The sequence below is a fragment of the Ambystoma mexicanum genome, chromosome 10 (assembly GCF_040938575.1).
Source record: "Ambystoma mexicanum isolate Mex_15411 chromosome 10, UKY_AmexF1_1, whole genome shotgun sequence".
Taxonomy (NCBI): domain Eukaryota; kingdom Metazoa; phylum Chordata; class Amphibia; order Caudata; family Ambystomatidae; genus Ambystoma; species Ambystoma mexicanum.
This window is the reverse complement of record NC_090932.1, coordinates 194,928,793-194,950,178: the sequence shown is the minus strand read 5'-3', so window position 1 is coordinate 194,950,178 and position 21,386 is coordinate 194,928,793. Positions and strand designations below refer to the sequence as shown.

Below are 21,386 nucleotides of genomic sequence, written 5' to 3'. Positions count from 1 at the left end.
ATATATATATATATATATATATATATATATATATATATATATATATATATATATATATATATATATGAAAAGAATGCCTTTTGAAAAAGACAGCAGGTGGAATGCACTCCAGAGAGCAGCTGCAATCAAGAACCAGTATCCTTGCAGCAAAAGAAAGTGGAAAGAAACTCCTCAGCACTCCTGGCAACACATTTTCTTTATTGGTGTGAGTACATCAGGAAGGAAAACAAAGAACGACGCGTTTCGCGGTACACAGACCGCTTGATCACGTGGGTTTGCCAACAACACAGAGAATGGACTGCAATTTATCCCCCGGCTGACTCTCTGATTTCACATAGAGAGTGTCCTCCTGCTATGGACTGTTCGTTCATCATGTTTTGTAAGGCAGCCATATTGGAACGATTCAACAGTATGTGATTACTCATGAAGGAGTTCTAACTTTGTCCTCCAATATGTGCCACATGAATTACTTTCATCATTTGTAAGCGCATAGTAGACACACAGTATGTGATATAAAAATATTGCATTATTTTCACAAATCAATCATTCATTTTTCAATTTCAGCAATATGCCATAGTTTTTAGACATAATTTATATGTCTAAGAATGCGTTTGTCAATGCATCAAAAAGGCGGAATTGGTCAGATGTGACTCCTAGCTACATGATCGTAAATTAGCAATGGTAACCTATGCAAACTAGAGTCTAGCGTACTCAAGTAGACCTCGGACTAGGTGCATATAGACGGTAATGATATGTGCAAAATTGCCAAGTATAAAACATTTGGATGTCTGTGCAAAAATAGCATTCCAGCAGCGAAATTACATGCATAGCAGCAATAAAATAAAGTGCATAGTGCTCTCCGTCCATGCACATACCTCTCTTATTTATATAAGCCTCTCAGCTTTATGCTTTACTAAATGGATACATTATCCAATATATGTCAAATAAAGCGAATCTCTATAAATTTAGATTTTTTCACATTCTGAGGTATGTGCATGGACATCTGCTCTGTTCATCATTCCGCAAAAGGTTCCTTTTTATAAAGTGCAAAGTGCGTGCAAACAATTGCTGGATCATAAAGTGCATAGTGCATAAAACATCCAAATTCATAATGCTAAATAGAGAACCATGTTGGTCGTATAAAAGGTAAAGAATGTGTCTCTTTCATATAAATCTATATGTCTGCACCAAGGATTTTATAGAGGTAAAGATGTATCGACAATAGAGTATAGGTAAAACCCTTCTATTATGGAGTCCGCATAGGATTATCATCGATATGACGCCACAAAACAGGTACAGTCAAGTTAAAAAAATCTCTGTGTTATGGCAACCTCTAATAATAAAAACCTATGTGGTTACCTATTAAAAACCAATGTTAAAAAACTGCATCACAGCTATGAAAGCAAAGTACCAACCCAATATTTCGTAAATAAACATGTAATAGTTCCATTTTTACTAGTAGCATCAGGAGTCCACTATGGGACATGTACCGAATGGTAAGAGCAGGTTTAGAGACATTATAAACTTAAGATTCATGTTCCCAGGAAGGTATACAGTTCCTCATCTAAATTGTGACCCCTGGGTTTCTTAGTCTCTAGGTCCAAAATGCACCTGGTTTCCAGCTGTCGTAATGCTAACTCGCGGTTACCTCCCCTGAGCGGTTTAGTAATTGTGTGTATGCCGAAAAAAGTAAAACCCTCTAGTTGGCCCCCATGTTGGTGCTTAAAATGTAGAGCCATAGGGTAAGTTGGATCGGCATGTTTAATTGCCCTGATATGTTGTAGTACCCTTAACTTGAGTTGTCCTTTGGTGCTACCAACATACCATTTGTTACATGGGCAATTCAACACATATACCACGTATTCGGTTTCACAAGTTATTCTGGACACAATCTTAATGTTCTTCCCTAGAATAGGATGTAAATAACAGCTGGTATTGACTGCGTAGGTGCATGCTTTACATTTGGAACATTTTTGGAAGCCCGGTTTCTTGATGTTCATCCAACTGGCTCCTGTTTGATTAATCAGAGGGCTCATGAAACTAGGCACCAGGGTGTCTTTCATTGAGGGTGACCTACGAAATGTAATATTTACTTTGGGTGTCAGAATCTCGCCCAAGTGTTCATCTAATATTAGAACATGCCAGTGCTTTTGTAATACTTGGCGAATTTTACGCGCCCCGTTACCAAAGGTCAAAATTAAACGTGTATCTGTATTCTCTGGATTTTTCGTTTGCACAGAGTTAGAAGTCAGTAAGAGGGAACGATCCATGTCTCTAACTTTTAAAAAAGCTCTTTCCAATATTTTGATTGGGTAGCCACGATTTTTAAATCTCTGGGCCATCCAAGCGCATTCACTGTCAAAGGTGTTGATGTTTGAGCAATTTCTACGTATACGTATAAATTCGCCATACGGAATGCTCCATTTTAGGGCTGTGGGATGGCTACTCTTTGCGTGTAGTGGTATGTTTGAGCTGGTTGGTTTTCTGTGTAGGCTGCTAGTTATTTCTCCGTTAGCTACTTTAATTGCAATATCCAAGAAAACTACCTCTGTCTTGCTATGGTTCTCAGTAAATTGGAGGTTTAGATTGTTAATGTTTAGCATCCTCACAAAGTCTAACCATTCTTGATCATTGCCATCCCAGATCACAAACAGATCATCAATATATCGCAGCCATAAGATTATTTTGTCAGTGTAAAAAGTGTTGCCTGAATGCCAGACAACAAACTTCTCCCACCACCCCATAGTTAGATTAGCATATGAGGGAGCAAACGTGGTGCCCATGGCAGTCCCTTGAAGTTGGATAAAATACTCCTTGTTAAACAAAAAACAATTATTGGTTAAGCAAAATCTAATCATCTCCAATATCATGGTGCCATGTTGCATATAGTTCATAGACCTGGTGTACAAAAAATGCTCGCAAGCTTTGAGGCCATCTTCGTGTCGAATTGAAGTGTAGAGAGAGACCACATCTAGAGTTGTTAACAAGTAGGAAGTTTCCCATGGGATACCCTCTATTCTGCTCAAAAAATCCTTAGTGTCCCTTAAGTAGGAGGGCAAGGTGGTGACAAAAGTAATCAGTGTTTCATCCACAAACCGCGATAGGTTTTCCAACAGTGCCCCGCATAGTGTGACAATAGGTCTGCCTGGAGGTCTTGTCAAGCTTTTGTGTACTTTGGGCAGAAAATAAATCGTTGGAATGGTGGGAAATTTCGGTTGTAAATATGTACACATGTCTTCGTCTAGCAGGTCTCTCTCCTTCCAAGTCTGTAAAAGGTCTGATAGTAACACTCTCATGGTTTCAGAAGGGTCAGCTTGTAATTTTGAGTAACAGTTTTTGTCTGTTAATTGCCTATGAGCTTCCTTGATGTAATCAGTCCGGTTCATCATGACTATATTAGTCCCCTTATCTGATGGTTTGATGATATACTCTTTCATAGCCCCAAGTTGTTTAAGTGTGCGTTGTTGGGCTGGGGTCAAGTTTGTTCTCACAGGTTGCCGTGACTTCCGAATTTTTTTAAGGTCATTAATGACCAGGTCCTGAAATGCCTCAACATGGCCTCCCGGATTGAACGTGGGGTTAAATTTAGATTTAATTTTGAGCGCTGTTTTGCCTGGCCAACTTGTATCTGCATTAGTAAATTCCAAATCTGTGTTAGTCATCAAATCTGTGTTTTCAAATTCCAAATCTTCAAGGATGCGCAGGGTAAGAGTGTCCTGTATGGAAACATCAGTACGTCCTGGGTGACAGACTTTGGTCTTAGGTTTTGGCGGAAACATGGCAAAGAATTTTTTAAGTCTGATTTTCCGCATAAATTTATCAAAATCTATGCGGGTTTCAGCATAATCGTACACAGAGGTAGGACAAAAGTTTAGTCCCAGTCTTAAGACTTGATTTTCAGCCGCAGTCAGCTCATGGGAGGAGAGGTTAATTATGGACATGTCGGGTAGTTCTGTCATGGATGAGTTCATTTCTTTGTTCCAGAGCGTGTTAAGCGCTCCGGTTTTTCCATGTTTGTTAAAGATCCCGCGTCTTCCCCTCCTTGTCTTTTTCTTCCTCTTTGATTCGAATTCTTGCCTCGGCCTCTGCCTCTTGTTTTTTTGCCACTGTTTAGTCTGCCATCCATACCCAACAGCTTCATTTCCTCTAAAAAATTTAATTTTCTCAAAGGTTGTTCACTCTCACTCTCAGTAGTATCGATGTCTGAGGATGATGGTTCTATCGAACTGGTGTTTGTAGACATTGGGGCTTGTAGAGGAAGTTTTTTCCTTAGTGTGTCAAAGCGTTTGGCAAAGGTCAATACTCTTCCTTGTTCGTAATCATTTTTATCACGTATGAATTTCCTTTGCTTACGTAATTTGATATCGTCCTCAAACATTTTGTATCCTTTTTCCATGTTGATTCGTAGATTTCTCCCCTCTTCACTTTCCTCTTGACTCTGCAATTGTTCTGTAACTTCTTTTATTTTATCCAGTATTTTGTGTCTGTCCATTCTGGCATATTTGATCAGGATGTTAAGGAAGTTATATATATATATATATGAGGCATACAAAAAAGGAGTAGGCCTGCATAGGGATGACAGAGGCAGGAAACCACTCTGGGACGATCAGGGCTGCACCCCTTCTGGAACGGTTAGTTCTTCTGTCCATCCATTGCTTCCCATCGATCCATCCATTCCCTTCCCTCTATCCATCCGTTCCTCAGTCAGAGATAGTCTCGAGAGTCAGCCTTCTGGTTTAAAGCACTGTTATACCACTTGAAGCTGCCAGTTGTCAAGGCCTAACTTGCTGGTGTGTATTGGACCTGAGACCCAGGCCACGGTGTCCCCCTACAGACAAAGGTGAAAAGTCAGGGAGCTCAATATACAGATCAAGGATCCAAGAAAAATGTATTGCGAGTGAACAACTGAGAAACAAGGATACCCTGTGAAGGGATCCCAAATTTGGTTGTTCTCCAAAGAATTCTGTGAGAGCCCCAGAGATTTCCATCAGAGCCTCCAAATTTATATATGAGCCCCAGAGACTTCCGTCTTAAGCTCGAGAGCAATCTGTCTTGATCCCTTGAGACAAGTCCCAGAGACCTTTCGTGCAAATCCCTGAGAATTCTGTCTGCTCTCAAAGGCTTTGACCCAATGGAATGTCAGTTTTGGGATGCAGACTCAAAAACTGTTCCACCATCCTTCTATATAAAATTAACCACGTTTTACTTGGTCTCTCATGCCATGTTTAGCATTTGTTACAAAGTGGAATCATGGAACCCAATAGAGAGTTCAACCCATGCCCACCACTCACACGGAAATGATTCAAACTCAAGCCTTGAAGTCCAAGGAGCCAACGGGGCAAGTAACCCGATGGATCGCAGGCCTGTGTTCACCTGCCTCAGTACGGAAGCACGAATGCCCATTCGGTATGCCCCTTGGAGCCAAGTCTGTCACGTTTTTACCTCCCATCATTATGTCCCAGGAAAGGAGAGAGACCTCTTTAAAACAATCCTACACCTGGAGATTCCACCTGGATGCTACAGAGTCCTGTCCCTACCACTACTCCCTGACTCCCTGCGTTCAGACATACAACTGAGATTACCTGTGCTATGCATCCGATGAAAATCCTGGGAAATTTGACGATTCAACTTTGTAGACTAACTCCTCCAGGAGTTCTGAGATGCCTGAAGATCTTGGAAGAAAAACTGGGAGGCAGACGTGACAATTTCTGCTACAACAGACTCTGGCGGTCATCCCAGTGCTCTAATCGCCACAAAGTGCTTTACACCTGACCCATCCTGATGCTGGCATCAAGCAGTAGGAATGCACACAAGTAGGAGATGAAGGGAGCATGGTGGAGCCTGAGATGAGGGTTTGCTGACGGTGTCTGCTTGCGTATCCCTAATAGAAGGTCAAATTCCCATATTGCTATGATTTTGGTGGACATGGAGGTTCCGCAAGGTGTGTCCACTCGCAGCACCTTCAAAGACACCCTGTCCCAGAGAACCGATAACACAAGAAAGGAGAGATACTGCCATTGCCATCTGGGTTGATGGCGCAGTTGAATCAGGAGACAAACCCTTTAGAGGGCTGTCAAAGAGACTGATATCATTATCTCTAAGTCTAACTGACTCGACTTTTTTCAGCAGATGGGATTTGACCCCAATTACTAACTGGACTGCAATAAAGCAGACTATCGGGACCGCAATACTTTAGGAAATGCCCGGGTTTGAGAAAAGCAAAGTGTAATGCCGAAACACGTGTCATCTAAAAAGGGTCTAGAATTATCACAAAAAGAAAAAAAATCTATACGCAGACAGACTTGAATGCTTTCATTTATTTGTTGGGACTAGCATAAGTCATATATGTGAAGACAGGAAATACTGGCGCAAAGAAAGGTGCAAGCAAAACCAAAAAGTTTTCTATTTTTACTAACGGAGTTGAGGAGCTCTTTGTCTCCATGTTTGCATACACCTGTGCGACAAACTGAATGTTAACAAAACAGAATCTCCAATTAAAAAATTCCAATTTCCAAATAGATTTGGAGCAAAAGTGTCAGTCGCGAGAGTACAAATGTAAGGGTATCACCAAAAAGCACCTCAAATTGACCCTCATCATCTCTAAGTCTCTCTGCACTCCTTGCTTCTGCAGAGAAATCTGACCAGCTTCCACGAGAGGAGTGTCTGGAGGATGAAGATTTGGACCTAAACACTACCTGGATTCCCAGAGGTTTTTGGACAAGTGCCCGACGTGGCCTGTCTGAGACCCAGAGAGCGGCATCCTCAAAGGCGCACTGTAACAGAATACCAGAATGGTGCAATCTCAAACCCTCTGTATGAGCAAAAGAGAGCTGAAAGTACCTTTTCGGGGACATCAAGGGAGATCATGGATGTTGTCTTAACCCACCCGACCATCAATGAGTTGGCAGCGTTATTAAGGGTGTCTTCTGAAGGGTTCCATGTGATAATGTCCCTGCAAAAATTTCGCCATGCTTGAATGGTGCTGGTTTTTGCGGAGATATTATCATAAGGAACTTATTATGGGGGACAAGCCCTGACATTTTTCTTTTTAATCTTTTTAAAGGGAGCGGTGGACACTCCCGCAACCCCCGCTCCAGTTCACCCCATATATTGTCCCCATATATGTTGTTGCCTATGCTATTTCCTGGCGATATATATATATATATATATATATATATATATATGGTGACATTATATACGGGACGATATTACCCGATACCCTCAGAAGGTGGTCATGGTTAAAATCCCCACAGTGAAGCAACCACCGATGTGGGTCTAGGCAGCCCATGCACTCATGCCTTCATACATAACACTCCGGACACCCACAGCAAGTGCCATCTTACAATTCAGGTATTTCAAAGGGGAATACCAGCTCTAATCGACTCATTAAAGCTCCATTTGTGGTGACTACCTTCTTCCATTCCTTCGTATACCTAATGGCAAAAGGGACATTTAGTGTGCCCATCGAACCACACAGGTTTACCCAGGGCTGCAAATACGGATTCATAAGGGCAAGAAAGGTATCCCTTTGAAGTTGCACTCATACCTGTGCACCCCGAGAGGGTGATAAATCCTACTTAAAGCAGTGAGTCTACCTAACCTGTGGCTCTTTGTGTTAGAAAGGTGTCAGACTTGCAGAGGTCCCCAGTGTGTAGCCTGCAAGTGTTGGAAAGAAAGTCAGAGGAACCCAGACCAAGGAAACTAATGGTGTGTCTCCAAAGACTCCAGAGTATAAGATCACCAGGGCGTTGGCAATTGGAAGAGAAAACATCATGGAAACCTCAGTGGGGGAGAAAGCTGAAGGGGAGCTACTTGGCGATGGGGGCAGGGAGGAATATGTGAGGAAGTGACCTCACGGTCATCGTCACACAGGCCTGGAGATGCCATCCCAGTTCCTCAACGGCAGCAGTATCCCTAGACTAAGTAGCTCTGGAAAGTTTGGAAAGCCCAACACCCAGAAACTAAAACGCCTTCAATCCGTTCTTAGACGTAAAATCTATACTAGATCCAGGAGAGTCACTTAGGGATCCAGGAGGGAGATAATCCCCACACATGCCCCTAGGGTTTAGAAGAACATCAGAGAATCCATGTCTAGCCTATGCTACGCAGACCTTTGTCAACAGGCTTGTAAGAGAAGGATTAGGTCTCCCACAATCTCCCTTTCCAGCTGAAGGAAGATCTGAACTTGAAGGATGTGTTTCTCGCATTGGCCAACATAGACTCCTAGAAGACTGCAATTACCCCGGGCATACTGTCCTATAACCGCAGGAGCAGAAGAAAGGGAAGCCACCCTCCTCAGTTCAACATAATTGGGGAAATCCTTCCCCCAAGTCTAATGCCATTAGAATGGACTCTTCAGCCTCTCCACCCCTCAAGGTCAACAGCCACCCAGAGTTTTCGGCAAATTCCTAAAAGGGGGAGCTTCCAGCAGCAGACACAAAGAGAGGAGAGCGGCTGATGGTCCCTATTCAGAGGAGAGATTATTGCAGACAGTGATCCAAAATGGCGGCTGCACTTTTTAAAGACTATGTAGTTGGGGCATGTCTACAAATACTCCGTGCCACTGAGCATGCTCAGACCTGTTGTACCCATTTGGGTTACAACTATTTAAACCAAGCCCTGTATAAGAGCGAGTTCCAGGCACAGCAGTAGAAGGTAGTTTTACAGCTGCAGAGAGGGAGTTTGGAGGCAACGTATTGAAGGAGGCTAGTGGTAAGAGCAGGAGAAAGGAGCTTGGAGAAAAGCTGGCCGAGAGCAGGAGAGAAAGCTAGAGGTGATAGAAAGTATGGAGATGGTGGAAAGTGAAGAGTTTGTAGGGGGGAGATAAACAAGAGGAGTAAAGAGTGCACAGGCAAGGAACATGTGCAGCAAGGTGGGAGAGAATATTAAGAAAGAAAGGTTGGTGGTGACATCCTGGGAAAGAAGTGTGTTCAGGTGGTGGTTGCAGGTCACAACAGAGAAGAAAAGGCTTTAGGATATTATGCAGCATATTACGACAGGAGGTTGGCAGGAGAAAATCATGCAGATGGTGGAGGAGAGAGAGCAGTGGGTCAAGGAGGAGGTTGGAAGAATAGTTGAGGAGATTGCAATGTTGACGAACCGAGGTGGTGATCCGAGAGGAAGTAGAAACTGAAATGACACTCGAAGTCAAGGGGTTGTGTCAGGCGATTGGGTGGAGGCACGGGCATGTCGAGGCAGTGAAGAGAAGACATAGCAATGCAGCCTCTATATGCACAAGATCATTAAGACTTGTCCCGGAGGTAGACAAGGACAGTTTTTAGGGACTAGAGCCATGACCCCAAGATAGAGGCTTAGACAGGAGAAGCAGACCCAACCTATAGAGCACCTCTAGCGGACAGTCTCTTGAGTAAAACGTTGTTTCACTGCTCTTGCATGCCAAAGTCTAATGTGGAGGAGCACGTAGGGCCTGAGACCCATGCAGGTGACTCTCCCAACAGATGAAGACCAAAAGGGATGAGTGTGGGGCGGGGGGGCCAGTGGGCTGAATAGCTAATATACTGACCAAGGAGCTAAAAAGAACGATTGAAGGTTGAACAACCTAGATGAGTGTATATCCAGGGAAGGTATCCCTGAACATTTTGTGCCCCAGGGACTTCTGTTTGCCAGAGACTTTTGTTTTTAACCACAGAGCAATTTATTTTCCCAGTGACTATAGTTTTAAACATACTGGGTAGGAAGCATTGTCAATAGATTGCCATTAGTCAGCGCCCTCTTTCTGATGTTTAAACTAGACACTTCTGCTTGAGAAAAGCTGGCAACTGAATTGTGGCAGTACTGTAAAGCAATGTTGTGGCTTAAGATTAGGAAGGCAAGGGCAATATTTTTTTAAAATTGAAAACACCTTTTACATATGGTTTTGAGGTGTGGACACTGGAAAAAGTAGATTCAAGAATATGGATCCATGTAGATAACGGACTTTCGTCAAGTGAGTAGTTCTAATAGCAGGGTTCAAACATCTAACTTGCAAAACCTTTGTATACCTTTAAAACCAGTCTTGGTTATCGTTTGAAAAGCTGCAAAATATTATAAACCAAAGTAAGTTTGTGAACATGATTAACATGCTGTTAAACGTTCTGCATACAGAATACTCAACAAACGTTTGTGTATAAAGGTTCAAAAATCCTGAATGGATCTTTTGATGTAGATTGTGAGCATGCCAAGATTAGTTTACTGTAGGTTTGCATGTGATTTACATCCAGCCAGCATAGCCTTGAAAAGGTTTCATGATTTATTATGAACTCTTGTAAATATCGGTTTTATAGTTTGCAAAATGTTAGCGCACCTTTCAAAACCGTACTTTTTATAAAGTTTAAAAGCGTGAAAAACGTTGTGAATAGAGGGTTTTGCATGGCTATAAACAATTTGCAAACATAATGCAGTTAAAAAAAATAAGCACGATTGAAACATCATTTCACCAAAGATCTGCTGCATCTTTGTAAATGTGTTGAAATGTATAGCTTTGTAGCGGTACAAATCTATAGACAAATGGTAGCTTGTCATATTTCTTTCAGTACCTATGGGTCACATTGGCCCTTTCTTTACGTTCAAGTTGGCCTGCAGGTTGCTTCTCATTGATAATAATCCCTAGTCCTTATAATTTGTGAAGGAGATAAATGAAGGGAAAAGCAACCAAGAATTACTGATAAAGATTGAAAATGGAGATAATTAGTGCAGCTGTGTCTAAAAAACAAAAAAAAGTGGTGCAAGGCCAAAAATCCTGAGAGGGGTCTAAAATAAGCAGCACAATTGTGTTCCTGCCGAGTTCCACAGTGAATGGCCATTGCATTATTGTTTCAATGGCTTTCAGGCTTCAGTCCTTTTGTATCATATTAAGGATCTATTGCAGGCGCATACCAGATTCTGATGTCTCATTTTCTCCCCCCCCCCGCCCCACTTCTGCTACAGAGAAGAGAGTGAGAGTGTGCTGACCCTGAAAGGCCTAACCCCGACTGGGACCTTGCCCCAGGGCGTGCTTTCTGGGGGCCGACAGACACTGGAGAGTGGTGAGTACAAAGGATAAGGAGCATGCATGACTGATAAGCCGTGTGCATGTTGTTCTTTGTGTTTAGTTCTAGATCATATGGCTCCTTTCTTTGTCAGATGAAAGTCTAGAGGGGCCTTAGTTACCACCCCTACCCCACCTGGAACCTTCTTAATGACCTCACAGTAGTTTTGTCTGTGTTTTCAAGATATTGCACTGCTTTTTACATCACTGTTTTCTTGCACTATTTTGGCATTTGTATGCTATATTTTCCACCTGATTTTATTAAACCGTTGTCTAAATTAGTCTATTTCATTTACAGTTCAAACATTCCTGACTGCAAGTCTGGTCACATAGTCCACATCTCTGTGTGACGGATCATTTTCCTTTGCTTTAATGCAATATCCAGGGATTGAGTGACTCTCCATAAGAAACATTGTCATGAATAGGACATTTGCCAGTATCTGATTCAACAATTGTGTCTTAATTCCTGGAATATAACATTCCTAGGCTTTCTGAAGTTCAGTTGAATCCAATAAACCCCGGCCAACATTTCTCAAGCCCTTGACCACTGGCAAATATATGTGTTTACAAAAAATGGTTTAACATGGATTTGTGCGTCTCTTGCTTTTTGGTTTACTCATAACAATTTCTTGTAATGTTGCTTTACATGATACCATCAAGTATCGAAGCCTCACATCACTTCCTTTAACATCATTTTCTGTGATTTCACACAAATGCAAATACATATGCAAATTGGGGCCCCATGCACATTCTTTGTCACACACGCCCTCACACATCCTGGAACCTGAACTGGAAATTCATAAAGGACTGTAAAAACACTGCTGTGCTCCATTAGTCTCCCAAAAATGTATAAACTCTGATACACACAGGTTTTGAATTTTTGTGAAAACACTGGAAAAACACCACTGAAAATGACAAAAGACTGCTATTATAAACCTTTATTGAAAGGAGCACAGGGGAGACCGAAGGTAGGGTCTCGTAACATGTGTTGATCCAACAATAAAATATAGTGTTATTGAGCATAAAACTGGGCTGGCCGATGTACAGGAATTAAATCTATATCAAGAGTCAGTTTTTTTCAGCTCTGATTTTAAATATATATAATAGACCTTGTACACAGATGTCTACAGATAGAACTGTGTAAAGAGGTATTATACAAACCAGAGGCAAATGTGGGGAAAATATACATATACTTTTAAATCTAAATCTACAGTTTGAGCCCCTTGATGTCATCATATCAATACCAGGTGTGGAAGAGGAAATATGTAACATCCTGATTTTAAAACCTACAAAACCAAAGAGACCATACAAACTCGCAATGGACATTTCTTGTGTATTTTTTTAACTTGGAAGTAAGGGCATACAATGGAAGAGCAATGGGGGGTCGACCTTCCAACCCCACTTTTTTCATAGGCAACACGTACTCTCTCATATAGATGATGTGCTGGTGACAATAGGGGACTGGCACTTGATCTCATCCCTGGAAATTATGGAACGTTTTGAAAGTGACCATCGGCCACTATGTTTAAAAATAATAAAAAATGTTTGGTTCGTGATGAACATACCGAAGGACGAATGGTGTACAAATATTGAGATAACGGGCCATGTGAGAAGATCAATACAGATTTTCCATACTAGCGTTATGTATAGTCCTGATTCTCTTAAAGACACAGAGGCAAAGGATTATGCTTAGCTCTTTCCTTTACTTCTCGAGCAGCGTATTCGAAACATATGCCAATCAAAACAATTTTTAAGAAAAAACCATTTCCCAAGAAGTCAGTCTTTTTTGTAGTTTGTTATTGATAGGATGAACACACTCTCACGTGACGCCCCTGTCCAATCATCCTCCTCTACAGTCATTAACATATTCTGCACTCCTCACGTCCTCCTTTCTTTTGCAGCACTTGTTTAACTGTATTTTTTATTTTATTTATTTGCATTTCTAAAGCGCACAACTACACTTGTGCATCGCGGCGCCGTTAAGAAGGCTTACTTAGTTAACCTAATTGCTTGTGATGAACAGACATGTTACCAACTCCCTATTGTCGGGTGGTTGCAGCAAGTAATGCATAGTGTCAAATCCGGTGTTATAAACATGATGGCCAGCCCCAACCTGAAGAGTGGCAACAGCAAGTAATGCAAAGAGTCAGTATAGGTCACACAGACTAGCAGCCTAGCCCTATGTTGAGGGTGGCGGCACATACAATGCATAAAGTCAATCCGGTGGCATAAACAAGATAGCCAGCCCCAACTTGAGGGGTGGGGAAAGCAGGTAATGCAAAGAGTCAGAATAGGTGGCACAGACAAGCAGCTTAACCCAATGTGGAGGGCGGCGGCACATACAGTGCATAAGGTCAAATCCGGTTACATAAGCAGGATGGCTAGCAAGTAATGCAGCCAACAGGCGACCAAGGGATGTGGGGGGAGACGCACAGCATACGGGCGACCAAGGGAGTGTGGGTCAGGGGACATCGCACAGCATAGGGGAGACCAGGGGGTGGGGCAGACATCAGACAGACAACATATGGATGACTATGTGGGTGGGGAGACACACACAGAGCATACCGGTGACTATGGGGGTAGGGGGAGAGATCACACAGCATACAGGCAACTATGGAGATGGGGGGAGACATACACACAACATACTGGTTGCAAAAGTTACAGGTGGGTTAAGGTCAGATGCGTAACTTATGAGCCCCAACTGGTAGATGCCAAAACTTCTTTCTCCATCTGTTCTCTCTACATGAACCTGCCGGATTGGCTTCGGTAACTGTGGGAACATGTAAAAACAACAGTGAGACCAGCCATTGATTTTGTGGTCAATCGCATGTTTAACTTCAAAGATTACATTTACTTAGCATTACATCAATATCCTCTTTGTGCACTCACTTTCCAGTTAGCAATTGTAAGTGTGGGATAATCTTTTGCCTCCATGTCTTTAATAGACTGTCTATGGTGCTAGTATGGAAAATCTGTATTCTATGTCAAGACCGCAGGCTCGGGTTATGCTCGTTTAAAGCTTGCTTACCACCAACGAAGATACGTAGTCGATTGGTCGAAAATAAAAAAAAAAATTAAATGTTGACTCATTTGACAAATCTGCTGCCTTGAGTACGTTTTCCAGACGAGCGCTGACACTGTATGCTTTAGAAGCCATCACGCCTCTGAGTGAGCTCCATACGTTCTAATATCGGTGCCTGTTTGTTGCATGCTCCATCTTACCCACCTGTCTAAGGTCGCCGGTTCTACTGCTGCAAATGGTTTTCACAGCGCGCTTAGTAGCGGGGACACACCCAATGGTCTAAATTGTTTGGTCATGGTTTCATAGGTTGCCAGACATCTGACTAGCCACAGTTTAGGTTGCCCAGGAAATGATGCAAAAGTCACTGACTTAATTCCTGTTTTTGTCATCCTGGTGATATAAAAAGTGACATCCGAAGGGGAAAAAGATTTCTGATCAACTTCCAATGCTCTGGCATCCAATAATACTCTTTTGCAACAAAGTGAGACAGAACAGCATTGTTAGTTTTGAGGATAATGCTTTCCTCGTCAACATGCCATTATCTAGCCAATTTGGAAATAATTTGTGTACTTAGACGCTGGTGGTTTTAGGAGCCTTATGCCCCTGAGGGGTCTGCAGACTTAAGGATGTTCCCCTATCTGGCGGCCCTCCACCTGAGTGTGGCCTGCTGATGTTGCGGAATGTGTACCAGGGGACCTCTGGTAAAGGTAACCACAGGAACGAAAAACCAATCCAGAAAAGGAGCGTACACCAAGCAAGAAGTAACGCATGTTTATTTGACCTGACCAGCTGGAAAGCACGATTCAGACAGTCCCCTGCAACTGAACTAAACGAAGTGAGCTCTTGACGCCGCCCACTACAGCTGCACATTTTATACATAATTTGCCAAATTACCATACAACCTTTTGGTTACATTTTTAAGGGAGGTCACAGGCGCAGATTGGACTAAATCAGTCCCCTATATACAAAAATGTGTTCCGTGACCCTGATTGGACAGTAGACCTTTTGGCCACAATTACATCGACACCCCTTGTGACATCACAAACCTTATCACACTGCCCCACAATTAAGCCATTGGTTGGCAATGTCCAAGCTACAATGGGATAAACTGCTGCATACAGATTGGACAGCACATCTTGAGATTGCAAAGGGCAAGACAGTCGCACTGAGTCCGACCAACGATGTGGAGGCATTAGCAAGGACACTGTACAATGTTGCTCCCTAGGTACACTGAAACCTCTCTCCTGATTAGCCGGCTCCCAGTTGTGTGCCCCACACCCTGTACCCTGTTGCTCTGGCCCCCCAGATCCCTTCTCGCACTTTGCTGCTAAGTGTAGTCTGAAGCAATTATACCACACTGTAGCTGGATTTGTATTATTCGTATTTGATTTCTATTGCTCTGCCAACTCTTATCGTGAACCCAGGTGCCTTGCTCATTTGCCTCAAAAGTATCTCTTAGCGACTTCGATGGGACAGCGTTCTTCTGGGAACCGTAGTCTTGCAACACTTTGCTCACTGTTTCTGCTGAATAGTCAAAAAAGAACACTGCTGTCACCACAACCTACAGCCCTTTTATTCCGAGCTGTGTGCAAAATAATGTGTGCCTACAAAAAATGGCTTTTCTACTGTTCACTTATTGCACAATGCCCCTTATAATATTACCCCCTAAGGCACCCTACACCCCCACCCTGTACCTACACTATACAATCTACAATATTACAGTAACTAACCCCCCATCCCTGTGGGCGTTCCCGCATGGGACGTCTCTCACGCTCTGATCTGGCTTCTGTGTTCCTCTATGCACCCTTCCCGATGTCACCACCCACGTCACTCTTGAAGTAACCACGTTACTTGCGCATTTGATACATGCACATGCCGCCCCCCCTTGGAAGCGTTGTACCTGGTCTTTTACAGCAAACGAAAAGTGTTAATCATTCTGTAAGCCTTTCCTTGAGCTACTAATGCCACTAGGAAGTTTACTTTGTGTATTGCATCTGTTCCAGTGGGATATACGCACCTCGCCAGACACCAGTTATGCCACTTTGCTCAAGCGGCTTTATATGCTTTCTTGATTCCAACATTCTTTTGCTATTTGAGCTATTATATTGGACTTCATCCCACCCAGACTATTGATATGTCTTACTACAGATATGTTGTCCATCCTTAGCAGTACACAACATTGTGTTCTGCGTTGGGGCCAGCATATCACTCCAAAGGAACCTGCCAACAATTCTGGGCAATTGATGTGGTGATCTAGTTCTTTCTCTGACCATCTTCCTCCAGTTGTCATCTCCCCACACCAGGCTCCCCAGCCCCACCGGCTGGCGTCTGATTCTATCATCGGGTCTGGGAGGGATCCAAATATCGCTCTCCCATTCCAGTCCTCCATGTGGTGAAACCACCACCACAATTCTGTCATTGCTTCTGGAGATATTGGGATTCTCTGTTCGTATGAATGCCTCCCTCCTGAGATGCTGATTCTTCAGGTGCTGTAGGGCTTGATAATGGAGCAGACCTGGAAAAATTGCCTGAATTGAGGTGGCAAGGTAACCCACTAATCTGGTTAGTTCCCTTGGTGATATTAATTCCCTTGCTAGAATTCATCTGATCTCTTTCTTGATCATGTTTGCCTTAGTTAGTGGCAAACAGAGAGTTTCCTGGTTCATGTCCACTATGAAGCCGAGAAATTGTATTGGTTGCATCAGTGTTCACTGCAACGTCTCCCAATTGATCAGGAAATACATTTCTTGCAGTAGTTTGGTCATTATTGTCACCTGCTGTTGTAATAATTCCTTGCTATCACACATCAAACAGAAGCCATCTAGGTAGACAAGCAGTCTGATGCCCTGAAATCATCAGCTTGGTGAAACATCAAGGCGTAGATGCCAGACGGAATGGAATGTTTGTAAACTCCAATATCTGTCCCTGTCAGAGAAATTTGAGAAACTGGCGGTGTTCCTGTGCAATTGGTATCGTCAGGTATGCATCCCTGAGATCTACTTGCGCCAACCAGTCTCCCTTCTTCAGAACGTCTCTCATGAGATGGATTCCCTCCATCTTGAAGTGTCTCTATATCAGAAATGCATTCAAATTTGAGGTTTATCAATTGTCTTGTTTTCTGTCTGCCTTTCACTATGAACATATTGTTTATGAAGCCTACTGTGCCGACTGATGCTGGTGCAGTGGTCCTCTTTCTTAGTAGATCTGTAATCTGTCTGTCTAGTACTTTTTCTTCTTCTCTGTTCTATAGCTTGGGGTCTTGCATGGTTCACATGCTCATGAATATTCCCCGTTGTCAGGCTGGGAATCCTCTGTAAATTCATAGCAGTTTAGCTTTAAGCAAAAAAACTGCTTGTCTCCTCTATAGCATATAAGTGTCATCTCCGAAAGTTGCAGGATCCATGTGGGGCAGGAGCCCACTCCATCAGCGACCATCACCAGCCTGATTCAGCCGGAGACACGACGATTGAGGCTCACAGGTATTTGTGCTGCCTTTGATAAGCAGTCTCGCTGCTCTCCTACCTGCTTCCAAAAGCTGATATGCCTGCAGGCTGCCTGGCTACAACCATACTTGTCCCTTCTTCGCTCTACATTTGAACCCGATGCCAGAAGCCTTCCTGAAATGGCCGCTGCATCGTTAGCGTCCTGGTTCCTAAGCAACTAGGGCCGCTGTTGAGGCCTTTCCATTGGTGGACCCGGCTATTTCTGGTCCTGCAGGGCGCCGGAAGGCGAGAGCCGTCACATCTCCCTAAGGCACACAACTTGAGGCACACTCCTGTCCGTGCCTGTCAGTGCCGGCGGAGCCAAGGGCCTACAGACGCTGCCCGCTCTCTACAAGCCCAAAGAGGTAAGCGCTTGTCCTATCTGTCCAATGGCGCTAACGCTCATCTCACTCCTATAACCAGCATCATACAGGCTACTGAGCCCTCCCGCCCAAGCCCTTTCATCTTGATATAAGTCTACCGCATGTTTACTCCGAACCTACCCATTACAACAAGGGCATGTTTCCTTCACAGCCGAACACCGTTAACACGAACGTCCACCGGCAACAGCACTATACCCATTGACCAGCTGAATAGTACTCTACCCACTATATGAACATCTACCTCAGTACGCTACCTGAGAGCTACCAAGTCTACTTAATAACTTTATACTTTGCTGTGCTCAGCTGTTCAGCATCAGCCTTTCGCAACAGTTTGATGCACAGCCTAACTCACCTCTTTTCTATAACTTGTTGCTCAAATTGAATCAGCCTATCCCCATAACGTGTTGTTTAGGTTGAATTAGCCTGTTTTTATAACATGATGCATTAGTTGAACTAGCCTATCCCCATATCGTGGTGTTTAGGTCGATTTAGCCTGTTTTCATAATGCGTTGCTCAAATTGAATCAGCCTATTCCCCATAACGTATTGTTTAGGTTGAATAAGTCTATTACTGTAGATTGTAGTACAATTTGCACTAGCTCTGAAGCGACCCACTGTTACTTGTCGACGGCCATTCATGTCGGGACGAACATTCTTGCCAACCAACTAGCACTCGAACATGGATTCTCTAAGAAGAGTGACACTTACTATGGCCTCCATCCTCCCCTTATTCAATAACATATCACCCTCTAACCTCCCACCTAACACATGGGATAAAACACTCCCAGCTATACCTCCCAGAACCACGCACTCTCCACAGCCCATCATGTCACCTTCAGAGTGGATCACTAAATTTGCATCTCCTTTCCCACACCCCTCATCCCGTGCCCCACTCCCGCTTGAACATGCCCAACATCTGGAGCCATCTCAAACATGCATGCCCTGTACCTCTAAGAAATGCTAGACTAAGATCCTGCACCAGTCTCAAGCACATGCCTTTGACAACTCCTAAATTGCCACCTCCTACCTTACTGGCTTCTCCACCCGATAATCCTAAGGACATCAGCCCTCCTTCACCCAGTGATAACCTGCCTAATGACCCAGTGGCCTCGGCCACCACCACAATCAAAGGTGCCCTCATCAACGCACGCTCTCTAGTAGCCCATGCTCTAGATATTGCAGACGTGATTACATCTAATAATCTAGACCGCCTTGCAGTAACAGAAACCTGGCTACACGCCGCTGCCGGACCATCCCTATGTATGGCCATCCCTGAGAACTACGCCATTATTAGAGCGGACAGAACACCTGGGATAGGGGGTGGGGTAGCTGTCATCGCAAAATCGAACCTGAATATCGGAGAAGTCGCCAACCCAGACATCCTCTGCCGAACTCCTTTCCTTTAAAATTCCACTGTTCCAGAACTGTACTTGCTCACCTTGTATACAGACACCCTGGCGCAATCACCTCCTTTGAGGGGGACATCACCCACCTTTTGACCTCTAATACAAAACCTGGGTCTCAAATTATATTATTGGGCGACTTCAACCTTGGCCTTCAAGACCCCAATGATACTAATGCCTCTCTGATCAATGACGCTATCACAAAATTAGGCTTGCCACAACACATTAACAAACCTACACATGTCAAAGGCAGAACCTTAGATTGGCTGGCCGATGCCAACTGTAATATCTCCTTGACGGACATTACTCCCTGCGCCTGGTCAGACCACCATCTTATTAGCTTTACTATACCCATAACAACACAAAAAAGCCCTTCCCTTACCATACTATTGCAATCACTAGCTAGAAATAAACGCAACATTACCATTGACAATCTCAAACCTCTACTGCACCCAATCACCACAGACGCACTCGCCACCCTTGACTCTAATCCCACATCCTTAGTCAAACTTTACAATGACACACTAGAACTAGCCTTGAACAAAATATCACCTCTAAAATTAAGAAAGATCAAACCAACAGCACATGGGAACAAATGGTTCTCAGCAGAATTAAAAGATCTTCCGAACCTCAAGAGAACAGTTGAATCTAGCTGGAGGAAAGCACCTTCTATTGCCACTAAAGAAAAATTCTCATCAACAGCAGCTACATACAAAGACGCTGTCATGAACGCAAAAAAAGAAATTTTTAATACGAGAATCACAACGCTAAATCCGGCACAAAAGAGTTATTCTCCATCCTAAGAGAACTGGAATCTACCCTGTCCTCGACCAATGACTGCATCAAGGACAAAACCTGTTGCAACAACATCCAACAAGCACTCTCTAACAAAATAACGCTCTTGCAAGCCAAGATAGAATCCAAAAAAAGCTAACCTCGCTATCAAAAACCATGCAAACTACTCACTTAACTCACCCCACATTGACTGCCCTCTCTTCCATTTCTCACCATTCACAGACGAGGATGATACCGAGATAATTGCTAGCCTAAAACCTTCTAACTGTCTAGGTGGCCTATGCCCTGCATCTGTCATCAAGGAGGGAGCCAGAGAACTAACCACATTTATCACCACCCTGATCAACTCTTTGTTTAAAAACTCTGAAGTCCCACACAACCTCAAAGAGGCCTGGGTCCTACCCCTACTCAAAAAACCCAACCTCGACCTGAATACACCCACCAATTACAGGCCCATCACGACTGTTCCCTTTCTTCTAAAAAATAATAGACAGAGTAGCTTACCTCCAAATACAACAGCATTTGTAAGACAACAACCTAGGTTTGCGACAATCTGGCTTTAGACCTAGGCATGGGACTGAAACAGCCCTCCTGGATCTTAAAATCCAAATGGATGAAGCTAAAGACAAGGGCAAACTGGCCATCCTGCTCTTGTTGGATCTATCTGCAGCCTTCGACCTAGTCGACCACCAGATACTCACCAAACACCTCTCTTCTCCAAGAATGCCTCCAATTGGATTTGGTCCTTCCTATCGGACAGAACTACCAGGGTCTTTGCGCCGTCAGGCAGAGCTGCGGCGGAGCCCGTTCCCATCCAATGTAGAGTCCCCCAAGGTTCCTGCATCTCCCCTACGCTTTACAACATCTTCACCAAGCTCCTCTTTGACCACCTTGACGACATGGGAGTCACATATACTAACTATGCCGACGACACTCTGGTCCTCATTGCACTCATGGGGAGTTACGAGGAAGATACTGCTGAACTAAACGAGATCTACCACGAAATCCAAGCATGGATGGCCACCCATAGCCTCTGCTTAAACGATGAAAAGACGGAACTGCTGATAGTCTGCTCACAGGCCGTCTCAATAAACTCGACCCCAGATAGAAAACCTTTGTTATTGATGGCAACATCATAAAAGTATCAAAAGAAGTCAAAACATTGGGTGTGTACCTTAACTCAACTCTCTCCCTCCAAAAACCAATTAACGCCACCATCTCAACCACAGCCTACAACAATAAACGTATCAATGCCTGCAAACCTTTTTTGTCCACC

At 43.6% G+C, this 21,386-nt stretch overlaps 1 protein-coding gene across 2 annotated transcripts in view; it reads left to right on the top strand.

Annotated features, from left to right (window-relative positions):
* Positions 1–21,386, top strand: part of PPP3CC (protein phosphatase 3 catalytic subunit gamma) — a 1,509,833-nt gene that overhangs the window by 1,182,982 nt on the left and 305,465 nt on the right. For both annotated transcript variants that reach the window (XM_069617714.1, XM_069617713.1), the window contains exon 12: positions 10,927–11,024. In XM_069617714.1, the coding sequence (XP_069473815.1) occupies positions 10,927–11,024 (98 nt within the window). The remainder of the gene's footprint in view (positions 1–10,926; positions 11,025–21,386) is intronic.